Here is a 22,203-nt window from a genome sequence, read left to right on the forward strand (position 1 = left end):
AAAGAAGATGATTTAGGAAATTGATGTTATGATTCTCTTATATCAACATCTGATAATCAGTCAAACTAGTTCACACAGAAATAAACATGACAAAAATTAAATAGCTTTAATAAAAAAATAAATAGCTTTATATATATTACACCACAAACACATCTGTACAAGTGTAGATTATTTAAAATAAAGGACTTATTTCCTGAATGTCTTGTTTCTGTTTTTATGTTAGAGTAAGGACAGATATTTCTACTGGTAAAAGGTGACTTAATCTATTTTGTTTTATATTTTCATTTTATATACCATTTGGCTTAATTGTTATGAAGATCATGCACATTTCTTTTTCCAAAAGCCACAAACTTACCAGAACTGTGCAAAGCCACAATACCAGGAGCTGTAGCTGCAACCTGGGTCACCATTACACCATAGCCAAACTTCTCACACCTGGACACCTGCAGCAAACGGGACAGGGAAAGGTACAATAATACAGTAGCTTTGACAGGCAGCCTTAGGGAACACTAACCTGCCTATAACCCATTTAAATGTGTGTGCAGTTCTGCTTGATTTGGCCTAAAATGGTACCTGAAGCTTTTTGGTGAACCTAGAAAACATGTAGGTGACACACTCATGGATAGCTCCGGTTTGCTGAAGCAACAGCAGGCCTTTAGGTGTGGCTGCAAAGTTCAGCAGATTGTCCAGCAGCACCTCCTCCCAGGCAACTCTGCAGTTCAGGAGAAAAGGGAGAGGGAGTGCTTACTAATAATCAGCATTAATAATCGCATTTAACACAAGCAATACAGACAGACTGTATGAATAAGTGAAAGAGAGAGAGAGAAAGAAAGAAAGAAAGAAAGAAAATGAGTGAGACTGAGAGGTGAATGTATGTGAATGTTCAATGCACAGATGAGTTAAAGGCAAAGGCTGAAATGAAAATCGCTGATTTGTAGGGCTGTCAACATTAAAGAGTTAAAGCACGCTGTTAATTTGGAATCAGTAACGCGTTACTATTTTTTTAACGCAAGTCAATTGGCACCAAGTTTGACCCCTACTTCTGCCGTAATCTGCCCCGCCCCCGCACAACGCACTGATCTGTTATCTGGCTGAAGACCAGCCCGAGACATCTACAATTATCATGCATTCTTTATTCCAGCACCCTACGTTGATTTTCTCCCCTCAAACATACAAGTATATATTATAATTTTAATTGACACCACTAATATGCAGTAATTGCATTTTACATTTCTTACATTCATTCTTTTAGTTACATTTTAATTATCCACTATAAAAATTCGCTTCTGGGGAAAAACAAATGTGATTAATCGCAGTTGATCACAGAATTTTGTTGTGATTAATTGGATTAAATGTTTTAATCGATTGACACCACTACTGATTTGTCTTTTAATATTGTTGTTATGTTTTCTGTTGTCATAGTGTGTTTTGTGCCCCATAGATACTATTTTATTTGATGCAATCAGGGCAATAATGAGAGAGATCCAGAGGGAGAGACACACATAACAGAAATTACTGCTGAGAAAGTAATATAAAGATAGTTAGAGACATAAACAGAGATAAAGATAGAGAGATATGCAGATGAAGATACAGTAAAAGAGAGTGTATGTTAGAGAGAAGTGGTTTGTGTTGTTATTTACAATGCAATGTCACAAACGTTGACTTAACTGACAGTATAAGCACACTGATGAATGAGTAACTGGGAAAGAAATAGCAAATGAATTAAGTGAGAGCAAATGAATGAGTTAAAAGGGTGGCGTTAAAAGACAGAAAGTGAGTGAGTGAGTGAGTGAGTGAGTGAGTGAGTGAGTGAGTGAGTGAGTGAGTGAGTGAGTGAGTGAGTGAGTGAGTGAGTGAGAGTGACAATAAGAGAAAGAGTGAGAGAAAGTTAGTAAGTGCAAAAGAAAGAGTGAGAGTGAGTGAGAGCAAGAGAATGAGTGAGAGAAAGTGAGCGCAATAGAGTGAGTGAGTGAGTGAGTGTGACAGCAAGAGAAAGAGTGAGAGAAAGTTAGTGAGTAAGTGCAAAAGAAAGAGTGAGTGAGTGAGAGCAAGAGAATGAGTGAGAGCAAGTGAGTGCAATAGAGTGAGTGAGTGAGTGAGTGAGTGAGTGAGTGACTCACGCATTTTGGAGATCTTGAGAGGATGATGATGTGACGGCTCCAGGGACAGGGGTGGGGACTCTCTCTGATAGGGAGCTTGTCTGTGGGCAAAATGTCTCACAGTAAGCCAGAGTGTCCATGCAACACAACAACACACACAACAACACACACTCTTCTCTTTAGCTCATTACCACAAGTAACACTGATTTCTCACACTCCACAGTCTCATCCCATCAAAGCACAGCATCCTCACTAGGTCTCATTACTGACAGTAGAGAAAGTAACACACACACACACACACACACACACACACACACACACAGCTATGGCCATCTGTCACTGCTGCTTCTCACACAAGCTCTGAGAACATACACCCACCACCTGTGACTAACGGTCATGAATAACAATGACATGAACACAGATCAAACTTCATCTCAATAAGAGTCTACAGACTCAATAAGAGTTTACATTTACATTTACATTTTGATTAACTATATGAATAAATGTATTGGACATACAACTTTATCATTGAATGCAGCTGCTCTTCAGTCTATAGGTGTATATTCAGTTCATAGGAGTAAAAAACAAGCACCTAGCCTTATACAGTAAGCTTTAGTGAAAGTATGGGTTATTCCAAAGAGCTCACTGAATTCCATCGTGGCACTGTAACAGGATGATACTCGTGTAACCAGCCAATTGGTCCAATTTCTTCACATTAAGATACTCTAGTGTCAACTGAGTAGTATTACTGAAAACAGCAACTCAGTCATGAAGAATCAGAAAACACACAGTTACAGACTGTGTAAAGCTGCAAACCTGCTGTCAAAGTTGCAAGGGGTGGCCATTTAGAATAGGATATCTTATAGAATGGTAAGACTTTTGTCCATAATGTATAGAGATTAGAAGTTATAATGATGCACGCATGCAAATATAGCATATAAATAAAACATGCATTTGAACTGATTTTGGAGAGAAAAAAAAAAAAACATAAACAAAGTTCAAGATCCAAACTGCTACAGTAGGCTTTGATTGCATAAATCAATAAACTAAGACTAAAACACATGGATAATTGTTGTGGAATTACCAACACCAATTAATGCATGTTAATTAATGCAAAATCATTTTGAGACCCCCTAAAGTCTAAATTAGGGCTGCACGATATTGGAAAAGATTTACATTGCAAATGTTCTATTTTCGATGATATATATCAAGATATTAAAGAATGCAGGGCCTATGAAGTCACGACATTTGCAATTTGAAGACAGAAACATAGCTGCAAACATTAATTTTATAAAAAAATAAATATATCCTGAATATTCTCTCTATGAGTGTGTGCACCAAACCAGACCACATACTATATATATATTTACAATATATACACAAATGTGTGTGTGAGAGAGATCTGTAAGTGCTCAGCATTAATAGTAATGGAGTTACCTTTCTCCAGGCTTTAGCAATACACTCATGCAGGCTGTAGGGCCTGAGCACCTGCAGCCCTTCGCAGGTGTTGTACATCTGGTGGCACACAAAGATGAAGGCCCCCTTCACAGCGGGGGAGTTTTCCAGCTCTGTGGATGCGGGCAACTCCTTAGCCAACAGCCTTTGTGTAAACTGCACTATAACATGGGCTGCTGAGATACTAAAAAAAAGAAAAAAGAAAAAAACAGTACCATGCAATTATTACATGTCAGGTAGCATTACCAAATCTGTGACAACCTGTCTTCTGTACTATTCTGTTACATTTGAGATAAGCTGAGCTACTGCTTCAAATGTAAACCACTCAGATGAACATTTGAAGTGAGGTCTTGTAAGTGAATTTGTGTCGAGAGCTGGAGGCATATGAGTTTTTATAGAACTGTTTGGAAAATGAATTTAGAGTTGATAAGAAGCCCATCGTCTCTGTGGTGTGCAAGGAGATTACCTGCATGGTCACACATGCAGACAAAAGCAATAAAACATAAACCTAAGTGCGAAATTAGATTTGCTTACCCTTCACCCTCAGCACAGACAAGCTTTCTCTCATAAAGAAACAATGCCAGCCCACGCTGGGTGGTGGTGATTCTTGCCAGCGTGTCCGCAATGTGCGTGAGGCTACTTTCTGGAGAGTTTAATTTGGCCTGTGACACGAAAACAAATTGAAAAGGCTTTGAGCAAATTGTGCAGTGCATAAAGAATAACATCAGACAGCTACAAACTGCGATATCTGAAGGGGAAAAAATAACTGTAGCTATACTATGCATTGTCTTAACATAAATATTTATGGGAAACTCCTGGAGCGGTATATATATTTCCCGTAGTGAAGCATGGCTGTGTATGGAGTATAAAAATTTACAGCGCTGGGCTGGGGCCCAGCAGTTTTCTATGACAGGCAGTAAAACTCTCAATGAAACTAGTCTATATATGAAAAAAAAGAAGGTCAGTGACATATTTCCACATTGGTACAACTGTCTAGACTGCAACATGAAGCAAAAACAGAATGTCTATGAGCTACTGACCGGCATTCCTTTGAGTAAAGCAAGGATGGGGGCCAGCAGGGTCTCTATGACAGGGGTTTGGTAGATACACTCCACAGCACACTCAGTTCGTTCACATAGGGTTTTTAGGACCTCCATCACCAGGGCAGTGGGACAAAGTGAGTCTACACAACAAAACACATACAGGAATAATCATATACATATTTGTACATACATATACTCTAAGTTGACAGTTTTGTGCAGAATTTACAACTACGCACATCAGACATTATATCAGTAACACAAACTATATACTATAGGTGTGCTTTGTAGGCTGAGAATTACTGACTGTAGTTTGACTGTTAGGGCACAGTTCACCTTTTACACGCTGTCCATTGATGGACAGGAAAACCAAAGGACTACCCCATCTATCCTATATGAACAGTGGATCATTTCAAGACCGCTGTGCTATCAACATGGCAGTGGCAAATTCTCAACAGTGATGTGAGGTAAAAGCTGCTGTTCTGCTGTGCTAATATAAACATACAAATAAATTAAAATATTTTTAAATGGCAGTATTGCAATTCTTTAAAAAAAAAAACAAAAAAAAAAACCCAGACAAATTTACATTTAAGCTATGCAACTTATGCCAAGGGTGTCAAACTTGTTCCACATTGGGCTTCATTCCACCAAAACAGACGTCATGTGATCAGTTTTTTAAATACTGACCAACTCATTAAACAAGTGGAATCAGGTATGCTGCTGATTGTTTAGAATGAAAACCTGCAGCCACACCAGCCCAATGTGGACATGTTTGACATCACTAATAAATGCAACAGTGAAAGAAGGAGCAAAATTAACGAGTAAAAAAAATGTTATACATTTTTGCTATTTGACTTCATTTTTGTGGGTTTAAATTTTGTACAAACAATTAAGTAAATCACACATGCTTGTACTATCACCTATGATATTTGCATTATTCCCTCAAGGTTGGACTACTACAAGACCTATGTCCTTAGAAGAAAATTTAACAATATGATATGATATATAATATTATCAGTCAACTCTACACAGGCTGACAGCCATAATCCGTACTAAGTGCAAAATTCTGTTTTTGATATTTACTCCCATACATAACTTGTGCAAGCTAATACAGGTAAAAGAGTTTTGTTTTTTTCATACAAAACCCCCAGCTTTGGAATAAAATTTTAGTTAATCGGTGAGAGGTTTAGTTTAAGTCTAAACAGAAAATGATACTTCTTATTATTTCACAGTTAAACTTTTAGTTACTAGCGTCAGTATGATAAAAAGTACAGATTTGGGGTTTGTCTTCTTGCCACCCTCACACATCCATAATGGTTTGATTTGACACTGGATGGAAAGGTGCTGATGTATCATGGAGCACTCAAATCTGTGCTGCCTTTCGCTAAGCTGTTGTAGTCAACGATTTTACTTTGTTTAACCTTACAAGCCATCAATCTTAGTGCTTATTATCTGAGCTAAACTGCACCTGTATGTGGTTTGATCAGGTGTGCCTGCTTGCCTGCAGTTCAGACCAGCTTGACTACCATGGAGCCACCAGGATATATGTATTTCTCTCTCTCCTGCTGAGCCTGAAAACCTCAACAGCATGCTCTATTCACCCCCTGATAAAGACAGCTAAAGCCATTACTATTAACAAACTAATTATACAGAGTTCTTTACATATTCATGTCATGGCATGGCAATTATTGTACAGCTAATTATCTTTATCCCCTGATGAGACGTCAAACATTAATCACTGCTCTTCAGTGGGTAAATCTGAGAAATTCTGACAAATATGAGGCTCCTATATCATTTTAATTCCTGGGTTTTATTTCTGTATATTTTGTTGTAATTTCCTTATTTACTCACTCTTTTAAGTTATTTGTTTTGCAATCCAGTGCTGACCAGAGCTGGGCATAATCCCCATTTGAGTCTCTAAATCTCTCATGGATTCTTGCTCATGTTCTGGGATGTTTTTTTGCTACTGTTGCCTCTGTCTGGCAGAACAGGGGCTCAGGGGAATCTGCAAAGCTGCTCTGCAACAACAGCTTTTTTAAAAAGCAGAAAATGGTCCACTACACAAAAAATATCTGGGCAGCATATGAACTATGGTGATACCTTATTGATAGATGAGTTATAATGTAGTTAATATTCTGGACAGCATCAAAAGGGTATAAAAGGAAATCTACAAGTAGGTGTAGACAGTGTAGACAGACCCAAATACAGAAATGCCCAATCACATATTGGGAATCAATAGTAAGTTCACTGCAGCTTTACTTGGGCCAACACAGTTGTCAATTCAGCTCATTAAACATTAGCAAGAAAGGTTAATGAATCATAGCCAGTACAGTGTACAAAACAGAGCAAAAACACTGAGAGTCAAGAAACAGTGCTGCTCGATTCAGTAAAGACAGTGAAGACACTGAGCAGTACCAATAAAACTCAACAGCTCATAAAATAATCTACTAATCAGTCTGAGGAATGTGTGTGTCAGACAGACGGAGGTGTCACAAAGAATGCCGATACACTTCCCTGGAAAACAACTCCTAATAGTTAGATAAAAGAGCATAAATCTCAACCAAACGTACCCATCCGCCCCCAAACAAATGATCCACCCTGGCAGAAGGGAAGGTGTGTAAACATTAATGTAGGCAGACCCATAGACAACATCAGGATGTGAATCAGTAGGACACACCTGTGTGAGTAGAATGAATGGCATATGACGTGTTTGGGTGCTGGTACATAATATTGATCAAGATCACCACCAGGTCGGTCAAAGATACCGGATCTGAAACAGACAGCAGAATTATTATTCACGGTGACTGTTTAGTAAGGCTGACTAATTAAAATTGCATTTAGGTTTTTACTGTTCTAAGCAAAAATGATGAAACTGTGGTGTCTGCATAATGGTTTTTATTCACGTCTCTTTCCCAACCTTCCACTGACCTCTCCTTTTCCTCACTTTAATGGGAAAAAGTTTCCTCCCATTGGTGTACATCAGCAGCCTCCCGAGCACACAGAGTGAGTGAACAAAGAAAGCGTACTCCAGCTCCTTAGCGCTGTAAAAGCTTCTCTGAGAGGAATCTGTGGGGACAGAAAAAAAAAACAGAAAATTCACCAACTTTCTCCTTTCTATAAAATTCTTTTAAACAAGAGCTTTTTGAAGTGCAATTGTCAGTTAAAAAAATCTATTCTTTATCTTTCTATCTTTAGTGTACTATTTTATGAGTTTTATTAGTTTGTTAGCACTTACTGACTGGCTGTTTCTGAAGTAATTACTTGCTATACATTTGTTATCTTTTATATTTATTGTGCACTGTACTATAAGACCATAACACTGCTTCTAATCCGGTAAAAAACTCTGTGCTCATAAACATATAAAACCATCAGGATGTGTCATCAGATATAAAGGAAATATGTCAAGTTTAAACACTGGCATTTTCTGACAGCAGTGCTTTAATCAGTATGTTCTTTTTAAACTGGCCATTATGGTGCAGAAAACTGTTTTAGCTTGTGTTCTGTGTCTTAGCCTCTGATCCCACTCACTGCTCATTCCCTAGCACTTTTTTCACTCCCTGAGTTGCCAGGTATGGAACCCAATAACAGAAAAACACAGCTTCTAAAAACTCCATGATCAAAGTTGCAAACAAATACTAGCAAAATGTCTGATAGATGGAGACAAATACAGATATTGCTAATTTTCTCCTGAACAGGTAGGTATTGAACTTCAGCTAATCTTAGCTAACCTTTGCTAGCTAGGTAATTTATCATAACCACAAATAGGGGTTGGAATTGTAAGTCCCTTAAACATTCAAATGTTCACATTTATACTCAGTGGTTTCTGTGCAGCAGGTATTTAAGATTGGTAACGTGATCTGGACTAGTGTTGGCTAACATCATCATGCTAAAAAACGTTACTGTGAACTGCTATCAGTCATACTGAAGGAGCAGAGAGGCCACTATATTTTTAATGCATTGGCAAAAAACACAGTAAAAGAAATGTACATCAGAAACGGAATGTTTGCCTGTATTTGAACATTTTGAACTCCTGCACATGGTTCAGCATAAGCTATGTAACTGGGGAGAAGGAGGTGGGGCAGACAGTGTTTTGAAATCAGACTGAATAGTTAAAAATGCTTGCGTTCAATTAGTACATATAGTTCCTTTAAGGTAATAATACCCAGTTCTAAGTATCAGTCAGAAGGGTATAGAAATGTTCTAACATCTAGTCTAAATCCTTACCAATAGAGTGCAGGAGCTGTTACTTCAGTAAAGTTTAAAACATTCCCTGTTAAACCCCTTGATTTTAAAAGAAGCCGTTAATGAACCCTTGTCCACAAACTTTAACCCAGTATAAAGCTTATTATTATTAGTTATATTATTATCAGTCCTGTTATCTTTACAGCTGTGAGTGTTCCTCTGGTTTTCTACGTGCAGCATGAGTACACACCAGCTGGGTAGGAAAGACCAACAACCGAATCTGTTGGAACACTCAATGCAAACTAGTGTCAAACTGCTGTTTCAGGTGCTTTAATTTCTGCTGCAAAGCTCTGCTGATAAAAGCCTGCAGAGACAAATCCAAAACACAGCTACCGTGACCTCCATGTTATCCGTTATCTCTCCACAGGCACACGATAGACTGGGCACTGGGCTTCAGAAGAACACACAATAACAGCACGCACATAAATCTGGCTGATAGCCACAGCTTCTGAGCCTCGACTGCTTATTCAGCATGAATGAGGGGAGGCACAGGAGGAGGCGCTGAGATAGACCGAGACATACAAGGACAAAGAGACAGATCACGTCCCTCACTGGTAAGGGGCTTCTTAGATAGTGAGAATACAAAAAGTAATACACTGTTAGTCAGTGAAAATGTGAGCCTCAGGAATTTAATTTACTTTGCTCAAATAGACCTAATTAAACTCTCTATGTCGTATATAAATAAAGTATTAGTTAAAACTGATCTTCATAAATAAGCAATGATTATATGACTGATATAATATGATAGTGTTTTATACTTTTTTTCATCTTTTTAACTAAATAAAAATATTAGGGAGGTTATTCGATTTCTAACAATAAACAGTAACAGCGCAATTTTGTATGTACCATCACTCCAAACCTTGAACCTGCATTTCTGTCATTTTCACTTTTTGATATAATGTAAATATGACAGATGTTTATACTGAGTCAGAATATCATGATGAATGTACCAATGGAAATGCTACAAAGACTTAGACTTGGAAATATTTTTACTGGGAGTAAAAATTACTATTTTTGAGTTAGGGATTTTTCCTTCTCCTATAAAGCTACAGATTGAAAGATATAAACATTTGGTGTGATAGCAACAATCTAAATTATTACATATCGTCATCTTCATAAAATTATTATTATTTTTTTTTTTTTTACAAAATTGACACCTCATGATGCTGACCACCTGTGGTAAAGTTGCCTACACCCAGATAATTTGATTGTACCCCTTTAGGATAACAACTTAGGCTAATTTATTAAGCCTAAGTCAAAACATTTTTTAATAGCTTTCCAAGATGGACGCTACCTTCACTAAACTAATTACCACAATTCAGGACTCATCCCCAATTGGTAGGTGATAAGATTTGTACTATAATATAAAGTTTACTTCTTATTAATAATGAATATATATGCTAGACATATAGCATTGTTGTAAAGAGTTATTATTGTGGTTGAATTTTGGTCCATCAAGCTAGCTATAAATGCTTAACAATTTGTGCCTGTTATAATATCTTTTCAATCAGTATTTTGAATAAGGATTGTTTCTGGTTGGTTCTACTGCTTGACTGCATGATACGCGTTCCTCTTAAACCACCTCTATTTTTGCCATTACTTCGTTGTTGTGTTTTTTAGTTTTGGATATAACTTGAATCATCCAATTGTATGTCATATTGTGTAAACTTCTATGATAAATGAACCAGCTTCATAACGAGTGACTGCCATTTTAGAAAAACAAGATGACAGAAATTAAACAATGAGTGAGACATAATGATACAGATAAAGTTAATGGCATTGACTGCTGTATTCAGAGTGTTGGCATGTTGGGAACAGTACAAATGGACAGGAATGAACACCTTAGAAACTTTGAAAAAAGGACAGGGCCTAATAACTGGGTCAGAGCATCTTTGATAGAAAGACTTAGCATCAGTATGCACTGCCACACAATGCACATTCTTTAGAACAGGGTTCTTCTAGACGGCTCCTGGAGAGCGGTATTCTGGCATTCATCTCCAACCACTAACTCCAACTCAACTAATTCCACCTGATCCAGCTAATTGCTGCCTCCTGGAGTGCTTAATCAGTTCAATGTTGAGTGTTAGATTTTGGATGAAAGGGTAACCTGGAGGACAATAGCTCTCCAGGAGCAGGATTGGTGACCCCTGCTTTATAGACATTAGCCTCCAAAATCCCCTCATCACATTCTTTTTTGTAGGAAGTCCTAAAAAAAATAAATTGATACAAAGCACAGATCCACTTGCTATAATGTCTTGGTTCCAAATAACACCATGTACCTTTAAAGGCATTGTATAATCCATGCCTTAGTGAGTCAGAGCTGTTTTGACAGCCCATGGATGATTAAGATTATGTTTTTTTTTTTAAGTGATTATACTATTTTGGTTCATAACTGTGTTGCATGTACTGTATGTGCATAACATTTGTGTAGCATGCGAGAAAGCCATGTTATACCTATCTGTTGATGCTCCATAGCATGTGTGATCTCCAAGGTTTCCTCTCTCACAGGGTCATAGGACTCAAAGTAGTAAATGCACTGCTGAACAGCCATAACAATCTAAAGAGACAGAAACATGTATAAGCCTCAGGATCATCATTTTAATAACTCTGCAGAGTTCATTTGCCAGTAAGATGTGCTCAGCAGATCTGTTCAGGCTGGTTAGTCACAGCTAGGGCGTGTATTCCAGCAAACAACACAACATGACCATGACTTATGATTCTAACTATAAAAACACTTTCCAGTTAATTCAGCGATTAATAGTATGTGTTTATGAAATCTTCTGGAACTCACCACTGACTTGTATTTCCGTTCAAGGAGTCTCAACACAACAGTTCTGCTGTAGTAGCCATGCTAGGGGTAAAAGGTTACATTGTTACTAGATACTTACTTCCAGTTTCAGACAGTCTCATTTATTTTTAACAGGGGTGTAACCCATAAAATTCACATAATGTATTTGACATTAAATATCTCTCATTGACAGCTTTTGGTATAGATTTTTAATATTAAATATTAAATACAATTGATACAATTGTTTCTACAGGGTTAAGACTGTTGCTCACCATCCACTTTGTGAACCAGGTGGCTTTGATGTCCAGAAGAGAGACAAAATGGACTGGATCTAAAGATTTCTCCGAGCCATGATTGCCTATGCCATGTTCAGGATGTAGAGAGAGAAGTGTAAGAGTGCTCTCAATGATTTCCTCCATGTACCTACACAACAGATCATATGATGAATACAGCTGAAGCAATTAGTGATTTTATGTCATCCAAAATACTGATCAGTAAAAGTATTAACAAAACATTGATTAAGTGCATGTTTCATTAAAAATACAACCCCAAAGTCCCTAAATGGTGAAGAGATCTATTTTATCTACTTTATTCACACTGGCAGGCAATAAGTCGCTTGCCTCACCCCAAGTTTGTCTCTTTTGGGTGTGTTTAAGGTCGTTTGTGCTGCCATGTATGCGTGTATCAGCATGGCTGGGTACCATTCTAACAAGCTAGCCATCGAGCTATTCACTACTTTCTTCCAAGCTTTATTTTTCTCCATATTGCCCATTTGTTCAAAATCATATAAAATTGAAAGAGCAGAAATAGTGGTTATAATCCTTTCTGCCCTAGCTTAGATTCTCTGCCCTGAGGCCTGACTCGGACTTGGGGATATGACTAATGTACAGAAGGAATTCCAAAGAATTTGTTTGGAAAATCGGTGTAGAATATCACTTCACTGCATCATAATTGGTTTGCATGAATTTGAGAAAAACTCAACTCTGTGTGCCGCTTGTCTCTTGGCACGTGACTCCTTGTTGCACCCTGCTATAGAAAATGATGGTTGCCTGTAGCCTGCCAGTGTGAATACAGGATAATAGTGCTTGGTAAGTGCGTTTGTGCAATCTATATTTAACAAAATGTGAATATAAAATTCGATTTTAAAGATCCAGAGCTTACTTCTCAGGATGGCGAATCCAAAATGTGGTCACTTCTTTCTGGAAGTCGTTCATTAATCGCATCTGGGAAGGCAGAACATGGATGATTAGTTCCAGTTAATCAATAGCCAAATATAATTCAAATTCCAAAGAATTGCTGAGTACATGACAGTGTACATGTCCCTCACTTGCTTAAGCAGACGGGCGATATCTGGCCTATTCACATCTACACCTGCTGACTCAGTGGAAAATCCTATCTTGTGATACATAAAGTCACTCTCCAAACTTTCCACTAGAGAAGAAAATAATACAATACAAGAGAATGTGAGTCGCATACGTGAACATGATTTAAGAAATAGAGCATAAAATATATATATAATTAAAAAGACAAAAACAATTATTACCCAAGCTGGTGTAAATTTCCCTTGTCACGTTCAGTGGAGAGGAAGAAAATGTTTTTGCAAAGAAGCGCAAAACCTTATCCTGCAAAACAAAGCATGAAAATAAATAAATAAATAAATAAATAAATAAATAACTTTCTCCGGCATCCTGCAGAAGCCGGTACTAAAAGAGGTGAGAATTGTGGCAGCATCACACTTTCACAACTTAGTGCTAAATCCTAACAGCCTAACAGATATTTTACACATCTAATAACGCACAAGACAATCCAGATAAACTGCGGAAAGTTTAAGAACATTTTAGTCCTGACAGCCTTCCCTGTCTTTGTTTGACATCCTAATGCTTACTAAATGACTCTCTGTTTAATATTGCTCTCCAAAGTTCCTCATTTTTGAATGGGCTCTTTAAAATCAGTTTGTTCTTACACTGAGGTCAGGGTCAGGGTCAGCCAGAGCTGCTGAGAGGTTTCTACGTAAACCAGTCCAGCTCTCGCAGCTCAGTACGTCAGAGGGAGGAGCACAGCACAGAGACTGCAAGGCTTCCCAGCGAACCTGCAATAAGAGCGAGACATATCCTGACAACTCTGTTCACTGTCATCTCCAAATAAGTAACATTCTACTTTACTGTAAAATATTTCAAATAGGGGTACACATTATCATCTTAGCCAATATATTAAATAAAATTGCTCATTCATTATGACTGCACAAAAAAATACCTCTTGTTAAGGGAATCAGATTAAATATACCTTTTAAATAAAAAAAAGTTAAAATATTATGTATGCATAATTTTGCTTGTTTCAAGAAGAATAATAGGAAATTTGTTTTGTCGTATTTAAATTCAATAATAACCTGAAGATTTAAATGTTATACTCTCACAGCAGTTGACAGTCATGTAAAATTTTAAACTCATCAAACACTTGCTTGACTGTCATATATGTTTTATTGAAAAGAAAAAAAAACACTAAAATGGTATAAGACATAGCTACACAAACTGGTATCTACCTCTATAGGCCTACTTGGGTCAAGCTTCTCAGAAATGACCTGAAGCTGCTCCTGCTTGATGAAGGCATAGCTCTGTTACAACAAAACAGACAGATCTATTAGAGCTTACATTCATGTAGAATTCATAATAGAAAATCAAATCCATATTTAAATATTGTATCCACTTAACTATAAAGTGTTTAGTAAAGGTATGCTACAATACAAAAACAATGCAGTTACAGTGAATTACATGACCACTAAATTTACTGGTGCTCTGGTTGGTTCTATGAAATTATATATTGTAGTGGGGATTTGAACATTCATCAAAGGAAACGTGCATCACCTGATTAAAGGAAGAGTCACTGTCAGAGCAGTTGTCTGTGTAGTGGCTGCTTGACTGTTCATGTTGGCTTTTCCTATGCATCTCCTCCTTCTTCAACTGATCCTCCTCAAATTTATTGATTAGTGATTCCACAATAACCATCATGGTCTGTTTTAATGTCTGCATCATCTGTTTATACCTATTGAACAATAACACATTTGTTTAATCCTTCAACAAGTATTTACGTGCAGGTATATAATGAACAATTAAAACGACTAAATAAAGATCTATACTAATTAAAAAACATGACAGCATCCAAACTGGTGACTATAAACTTCCATTCATTGTTATATCATATATTAAGTATTTGCTCAGTTAGTTATTAAGCAGGCCACATACTGCGCAGATTCCCTTGTTCTTCTGGTGACAGCATGGACCAGGGTGTCCTGGCCAGATCCAATGACATGGCCATCACCTTTGGTACAGTTATCCGTCTCCTCTTCAATAACTGCCCCCAGTGTGCTCTCAACATACTGTCGCAGGTACTTGACGAACTCATAACTAAGAGTAAAAAATGGGCATGAGGGAAAAACAGAATTTAAATTACTAAAATGTATTGATCAAGGTAAAGGTGTGTAAACCTACTTGTGAAAGTTTTTGTCCGTCTCCTCCAAGTGCAGCAAGATTTCCTCTGCACATTCCACTGATGGCGCCCCTGATATTCTCTCTTTTACACTTTTTAGAAGCTGCCTCAGCAGGCACTGGAGCTCAGCCTCATCCTCTGCAGAAAACTGAGACATCACTCCACAGGGGGTGTGATGCACCCTTCTCTACCAAGGACTTCCTATAGACACAAGTACAATATCATTAAATGGGATATTTGTCTTCTGCAGTATTGCTGCAGCATTGTTTGGCACATTGTTGATGTTTGTAGCAAAAGGACAATTCACACTGTTCTGATTTCCCATTAAATATCTATTAGAAACAGATTATATCTCTTTAGGATAATTTAGTTTACTTTAGTCCTGGATATGGAGTGCATTATTAGTATCATGACAAGTTGGATCATTGACTTCTCTTACAATCAGGTAAAAATCTGAATTAGGGATGTGCCATAACATTTAGTATATACAACAAATTTGCCAAATGAAATCTAATTCATTTTGCTGCAGTAGTGTATTGTTTTTCACCAAATTATGTATTTAGGAATTTAACTAACCATTACTCAACATCCAGATCATCACTGATGCTTTTAGGACCTGGAAATATTCACCAACCAGAAATTTTTAGAGACAGACATCTTGAATCTACAGAGACCCTAAGATAACATCATGGAAAGAAAAATTTACTTATTAAGGCGTGGATGGAAACGAGATCCTGATGAGTGGCCAAGGCTTAATAAGGTGTGGGAACAAGATCCTAATGTGTGGCCATGACTTATTTAGGGTGTGAACAATAATAATAATAATAATAATAATAATAATAATAATAATAATAATAAATTGTGGCCAGGCATTAGGATGTCGTTCCCATCCTTAACCATAACCTTATGAATCTAACCCAAGATAAAGAGAAAGGGTTTAATCTCTACTGTAACCTGGTCCAGCTGGTTGCTTGGTTAGCTGTATTTTTGTTGAGTTGGGTGGTTTAGCTTGCCTACAACCATGATTAACCTGACCACACTAGCTAAGTTAGATAACCAGTGTGACCAAGCATAACCAAACTGGTTAACCACCATGACCCAGCATGACTTGTCAACCAGCATGACCTCTCATGACCAAGAACAAGTAAAATCAAATGCACTATTTAGTGTGCTGGTGATGAGCTGGATAAACTGTCAGCTTAGCAGAACAGTATGTGTGAAGGCATGGATGACAAGCTTTCCAAAATCCTGGTCTTGAGCTGCATTTTTTTGTGTGATGCTAACTCTAATAGCCGTTATTTAGCACGTTAGTTAGTTAACAATAATAATGGTATTTGAGCTAAGAAGGAGCTGTTTGTGAATAACAGGCGAGTGTAGGTAACAGACAGCTAGCTAACCTAGGTTTCTTGACTAGCCAGCTATCACACACAGCTAGTTAAACAGTTCAGTAGTTATAATATCCAGAGACGTTAACAATGTCATTGAGTCCTTCACTATAGATATATAGGCAGTGACTACAAAAAGCATAACAGCAGCGAACAGTAGCCGGGTAAGTATAATGATACGCTAGCTAACTGGTGTTCTGTCGATTTGTGCTACCTTGACAAACTGTGATACCCTTGTGTGTATTTAAACATAGAAATACCAGAAATAGCACCATATATTTAAAAATGCTCGCTAAAAAGTCTCGATTTGATTTTTGGAAAATCTGAATCAATATGTCAGGGTACGGTTAAAAGAGTTAAACGGGTGATTTAACGTGTTTTGATTTTTTTTCATGGTCGTATTATTACTTGCGTTATACTTTAATTATTAACTGCCATTCACATAATACAAATACAAATGATGACAGGACGCTCCGGTTGTTTAATGCCCCCACGTATAACATAATTACCGTAAAAACACATGAAACCCGAAACTTGCGAATAAGCGCTTGCGCACTGGTAGTAAGAAGCACATATCGACGGGTAGCCATATTCGACAGAACACCGGTTTTTATTAACAGTCTGCTGTGTCTTGGAATTAGCTAGCTGCTAAGCTAAATTAACACACAGACAGAACGCGGAACGGCGTAAACTACCTGACCAAGGTTCATTTCATCCGAGAAGATGTGAAAAAAAACCCTTTAGAAGGTAGAAAATCTTTTAACGGAGCTGAAAAAGCGGAGTTTGAGCACAAGCTAATCTCCTAACCACTGCCAGAGAGAGCCTGTCCGCACACAACCGGCGTCACTATAGAAACAGCAAGCTGACCAATCAGAGTGCGCTCCACCGACTATAGCAAATGTTACAAATATTGTAATATAAAAAAAATAATTATGCGACAAAATATTCTAAAAACAACATGATATGTATATTTTTACGAAGATAATTTTTTGCACTATAATTTGTACACGAAAAGTGCTGTTACAAAAAACAACTATCGGTCCCTTTAAAAGAATGGCTGAGAAAGAGTCACGTGACCTTTTGTCGGCTCTGCGTGTGTGTTTGTGTTGTGTTCAGGCTGTGAAACGGTGCAGGAAAAGTCTGGATCATTCATCAGTGTAAACAGTCAGTTTAAAACCTCACACCTGTTAAATAGAGGCTGAAAGAGAGAGAGCCCAGCTCGCCCGGTAGGCTGTGTGCTCGGTTTAGTGGGGTTTGTTCAGTATTAGATTTAAACAGGCTCGTTTGCTTATTAGTTAGCTAAAGTTAGCTATCAGTAATTCTCCTCTTATGGCTGCTGTTGATAGCTTCCAGTTTCTGTACAGAGAAATCGCCAGATCCTGTAGCTGTTATGTGGAGACCCTGGCATTAGTGGGAGCTTTGTACACAGCGAGCAAAGCTGCTGTGCTCGTGCGGGACTGTTACAGCCTGGTGCGGCTTCACTTCATCCCCAGGCTCGTTCACCCCCGAGATCTGGTTCACCAGTATGGCAAATGGGCTGTCATTAGTGGTAAGTTTACACAAGTGACAGTTAACACCTATTAGTGATGGACAAAGTGCACAAATAATGTACCTGCTCAAAAAAAAAAATCAGCATGGCCTGCTCCAACTGGTCAGGAAGATGTTTTAGATTTTGTGTTTTAAAGGCTTCACTGGTTTTCAAACATGGTCGACCAAGCTAGACCACCAGTATGACCATGCCGATTAATCAGCTTGTCCAGCAAGATCCAGCTGGTTGATCAGCATAAACCAAAACTAAAACTAACCAAAGTGGTTGACTAGCAAGAAAAATCTTGTTGACCATCTTAACCAGCAAGACCAAACTGCCAGACCAATATGATCAAGACTGTTGACCAGCAAGACCAACCTGGAGACCAGCATGACTTGCAAGACCAAAGTGATTAACCAACAAGAAAAGGCTTATGCATCTTCACCAGCAAGGCTAAGCTGGCTGACGAAACATGACCAAGACTGTTGACAAGCAAGACCAAATTGGAGGACCAACATAACCAAGATGCTTGACCAGCAAGACCAAGGTGGTTGAACACAATGAAAAACATGACCTGCAAGACCAAACTGATTGGCCAGCATGTAAAAAGTAGCTAGAGATACCATTCACCATTCTTTTTTTTATTGTAAACCTAATAACATTCTTAAAAAAAGTTTACAATAGGTTTTTACTATACTGAATCTCTATATTTCAAATTTCCCTTCTTGTATGTGGGTTTAGGTACGTTTAAAAAAATGTACACTGTTAAACTAACATTCCACTATATACTTTTACTGTGTGGCTATGTACTGTGCTGTATATGTGTTGTGCTTGCGTTTAATTTTTAAATTTTCATACACATACTGTTTGCGCATATTTGACTCTGTGATGTAGTGGAGAAAGTATAGATAAACAAATACACTTAACTACTTAAGGATAGTAAAAAATTGCATTTACTTTGTTACTGTCCATCACTGCACCTACTGACTGTTTATCTTCTGCATTAGTCTGAATGATAAAAACGATGTATTCTCATGTTGGCTCTGTTTTATTCTCATGCAGGTGCATCAGAGGCCATAGCCAAAGCATATGCTGAGGAACTGGCCAGACATGGTGTGTGCATCATCCTGATAAGCCCAGATGTCCGCAGTGTAAATGATGTAGCAAAGTCTATTTCAGATGTCCATGGGGTGGAGGCCATTTTGGTTGAAGCAGATTTCACACATGGTCTCTCAGTGTGTAAACCTATTAAAGATGCCATCGGAGACAAGGACATAGGGTTTGTTGTGAACTGTCTGGATTCATCCCACAATGTATTCAGAGACTTTCTTGACTTGTCTGAAGGCACCGTTTGGCACATCTTAAACAATAATGTCACCACGGCCACCCTGGTGACCCGTCTGGCTCTGCCTGGCATGGCAGAGAGACAAAGAGGCGCTGTGGTTAATATCTCATCTGAAGGATGTTCCAAGCCCACTTCAAGGAAGGCTGTGCTTTCTGCATCCATGGTCAGTGATCAAATTGTTCATGTTTTACAATAGTGTCCTAAGCACAATTTAACCCCTAGATTTATTATGCATTAACTACTATGTGTTCTAACAGTCAGATTCCTAAGGATTATGGTTTGACTTTCGGTCCTGTTTTATTTGACTGTCCTAAATGTACACAAAATTGCCAGTATTTAGATGGTGTGTATGTGATGTCACAGTTGGTGGAGGTCACTGTGGTAACCCCCACTGAGTAGCAAAAAAGACACACTAAGTGGCAGCAGTATTATTCATTGTGAAGGCTGAGAAAACACAGTATGGAAAAAGGGGCTTTTGGGTGATTGACTTTTCAAACATTGTCTAAAAAATGTAAAAACTACTAAAAGTTAAAGAGGTGAGAATCTAGTTCACCTCATCAACTCTTTAACCTACAGGACAGTGGTGTTCCAAGACCAGAATGAAGAAACACTGGTTTAGATTTGAAATTAGGTACACCAAAATATTAGGAAACACGTTTCTGTCCATATCGATTTCCTCGGACCACTGGTTTTTTGATGTTGACCCTAATGTGTTGATTTTCAGTTTATATTCACGTGTTTAACTGTTAAAAACAGTCATACTGTAGCATGTTTTGCAAAAAAATGTAAATTGTGTTCACAAGCACCAGTCTGTCTGATTCTGTCACAGCAGCACGACCCACTCACATGATGACCACGACCCACATGTATCATTATTTGTGTGATAAAATGGTCTACCACTCAAATGATATCTGTTCTCTGTGTTGATTACATTGCATTAATTAATGGGATAAAGAAGGGGGACAAAATTGTGAAAGAATGCACATTCAGTAACTTTAGTAAAAACTTTGAAACCTAAGCGGTCAATGACTGCAGCTATAAAGTAGTTAGTTATACAAAATATACTGCCAACTCTGTGTGTAATAGCCCTTAAAAATAAATTGTTCCTTTGGGTAAAATATGTCTTTTTTTTCCCCCCCACTAGGCTTTCCTTGACCACTTCAGTCGCACCCTGCATTATGAATATGGTCACCGAGGGGTCTTTGTGCAGAGTTTGATCCCCTGTAGAGTTACCTCTAAAGGAGAAGGAGACCTGGGTGGTGCTGGCTGGTTGGTTCCACAGCCACATGTGTATGCAAGGCATGCCCTGTCCACTCTGGGTATCTCCCACAGAACTACAGGATACTGGCCTCATACAATACAGGTGAATTACAGATGAAATATAATAGGAAGCATGGTTGTACAATATTTCTCTATTTGAATTGAGAATGATCCCTAAATTCCACTTGAGGTTGCAAACTAGAAGCTGAAGTGCAATTATTTTTTTTAGCAGGAAGTAGAATTAAAATGAAATGAAATTCAAAGAAATTCATAATACATAATTCAGGTTTATTTAAAAACAAAGCTTTTCAGTACATGACATGTGATTACAACATGAATGTCATACAGATCTTTTTGCATGGGCCACAAATGTATGATTACATCATACTCTATAAAACAGGCTATTAAAATTGTAATAACCTTTAAATTGTAGAAATTGACAATGCTTAATTTCCCAGAACACCTTGCTTTATCCAGGTATTTAATATAGTTGTTCAAACATTTAGGCCATTTTGATGGCACACAATAAAGTGAATGAAGTTAATTGAGGGACAGAAAGGGTAATTTTTGTATTTATAGCAATCTGCAAAATAATAATGCATGTAAAAAGACATCTGTGCTTGTTCATTAAAGTGGCTGTATGCCTAATGTTAATGTCTGTACTTTTACATTGTTAAAAGTATCACATTCCCACTGATATATGATAAAAATAAATGTCTCTAAATTGCTGAGTTTAATTCCACTTCTTGTAATGCAAATTCAAATTCAGTTCAACCTGCTGTAGGGTGGATTAAATTAACATTCATATTCATTTATTGAATTGGTTTGAATTCTGAATATTGCACAGCCCTGAAAGGAACTTAGTACACTATATTGCATATCAACATTGTTCCACTATTCCCATATCTGTGCTTCTTCAACTATTATTTTTTAAATGATTTGCATGTTTATCTCATTTTTACTCTAGTTTCGACTCATGCAGTGCATCCCAGAGTGGATTTGGATGCTGGGGCATCGACTGCTGTGCAGGACGACCTAACTGCAGACATATTGATGGATTTAATGATGCAAAACATGTTGTAAGCTTTGACACACTTAACACCTCACTAATGTGAGATAAAGTATATCCAACTATCATGATGCAGTGTTTTATAGAGTGCAAATATGGAGATCACCTCGTGTTGTCCTTGTAAAATGATCACAAGATATTTTAGACTTTTCAGACTAGTTTTCATGGGCACTAACAGTTAGTTGATTGAAAATAACTCTTGTTGGACCATTATGGTGTTTGGCACTTACTTTTCTTAAATTATTACAGAAGGAATTATAGTTGTGATATAAGCAACGTAAGAGTGACCAATAGACATCAGTGTTCTTGGTGTGGTGAGTGTGCTGGTTCTACTCTACTGTGGTACCTTTTTCCTACTTTAGATTTATTTATGGTAAAAGATTATTCCATTATAGAAGATTATTTTTCTGTTTATATTTGCTGAAACAATCATTAAACACTTCTTGTATTACCAATTTATGTATGTAGTCTTTATATTCATTAAATATTACTGTACATGTATAACAATG

The 22,203-nt window shown here is 37.6% G+C and overlaps 2 protein-coding genes across 4 annotated transcripts in view; one reads left to right on the forward strand and one right to left on the reverse strand.

The window, feature by feature from the left end:
- Nucleotides 1–17,342, reverse strand: part of tbc1d32 (TBC1 domain family, member 32) — a 66,496-nt gene extending 49,154 nt beyond the window's left edge. For 2 of the 3 annotated variants that reach the window (XR_007440972.1, XM_022661980.2), the window contains exons 1-20: nucleotides 17,188–17,342; nucleotides 15,110–15,308; nucleotides 14,864–15,025; nucleotides 14,486–14,663; nucleotides 14,164–14,235; nucleotides 13,588–13,713; nucleotides 13,168–13,246; nucleotides 12,952–13,055; nucleotides 12,786–12,847; nucleotides 11,897–12,047; nucleotides 11,628–11,687; nucleotides 11,291–11,393; nucleotides 7,523–7,660; nucleotides 7,272–7,364; nucleotides 4,595–4,737; nucleotides 4,089–4,216; nucleotides 3,537–3,738; nucleotides 2,121–2,200; nucleotides 574–712; nucleotides 356–443 (exon numbers count right to left, since the gene is read on the reverse strand). Coding sequence is in view for 2 of the 3 variants with exons in the window: in XM_022661980.2 (XP_022517701.2) it covers nucleotides 356–443; nucleotides 574–712; nucleotides 2,121–2,200; nucleotides 3,537–3,738; nucleotides 4,089–4,216; nucleotides 4,595–4,737; nucleotides 7,272–7,364; nucleotides 7,523–7,660; nucleotides 11,291–11,393; nucleotides 11,628–11,687; nucleotides 11,897–12,047; nucleotides 12,786–12,847; nucleotides 12,952–13,055; nucleotides 13,168–13,246; nucleotides 13,588–13,713; nucleotides 14,164–14,235; nucleotides 14,486–14,663; nucleotides 14,864–15,025; nucleotides 15,110–15,264 (2,263 nt within the window). In the remaining variant the exon portion in view is untranslated. Of the gene's footprint in view, nucleotides 1–355; nucleotides 444–573; nucleotides 713–2,120; nucleotides 2,201–3,536; nucleotides 3,739–4,088; nucleotides 4,217–4,594; nucleotides 4,738–7,271; nucleotides 7,365–7,522; nucleotides 7,661–11,290; nucleotides 11,394–11,627; nucleotides 11,688–11,896; nucleotides 12,048–12,785; nucleotides 12,848–12,951; nucleotides 13,056–13,167; nucleotides 13,247–13,587; nucleotides 13,714–14,163; nucleotides 14,236–14,485; nucleotides 14,664–14,863; nucleotides 15,026–15,109; nucleotides 15,309–15,683; nucleotides 15,783–17,187 lie in introns of all 3 variants that reach the window. The other variant, XM_049484324.1, reaches the window with a different exon arrangement.
- A 217-nt stretch (nucleotides 17,343–17,559) lies between these two features.
- On the forward strand, nucleotides 17,560–22,149 carry hsdl1 (hydroxysteroid dehydrogenase like 1). Its single transcript, XM_007255385.3, has 4 exons — nucleotides 17,560–18,041; nucleotides 19,083–19,528; nucleotides 20,510–20,728; nucleotides 21,593–22,149. Exons 1-4 carry the CDS (start codon nucleotides 17,822–17,824, stop codon nucleotides 21,662–21,664), a joined length of 957 nt encoding a protein of 318 aa, XP_007255447.2. The 5' UTR covers nucleotides 17,560–17,821; the 3' UTR covers nucleotides 21,665–22,149.
- Nucleotides 22,150–22,203: the final 54 nt, after the last annotated feature.

Source organism: Astyanax mexicanus, chromosome 1 (genome assembly GCF_023375975.1).
Source record: "Astyanax mexicanus isolate ESR-SI-001 chromosome 1, AstMex3_surface, whole genome shotgun sequence".
NCBI lineage: Eukaryota > Metazoa > Chordata > Actinopteri > Characiformes > Acestrorhamphidae > Astyanax > Astyanax mexicanus.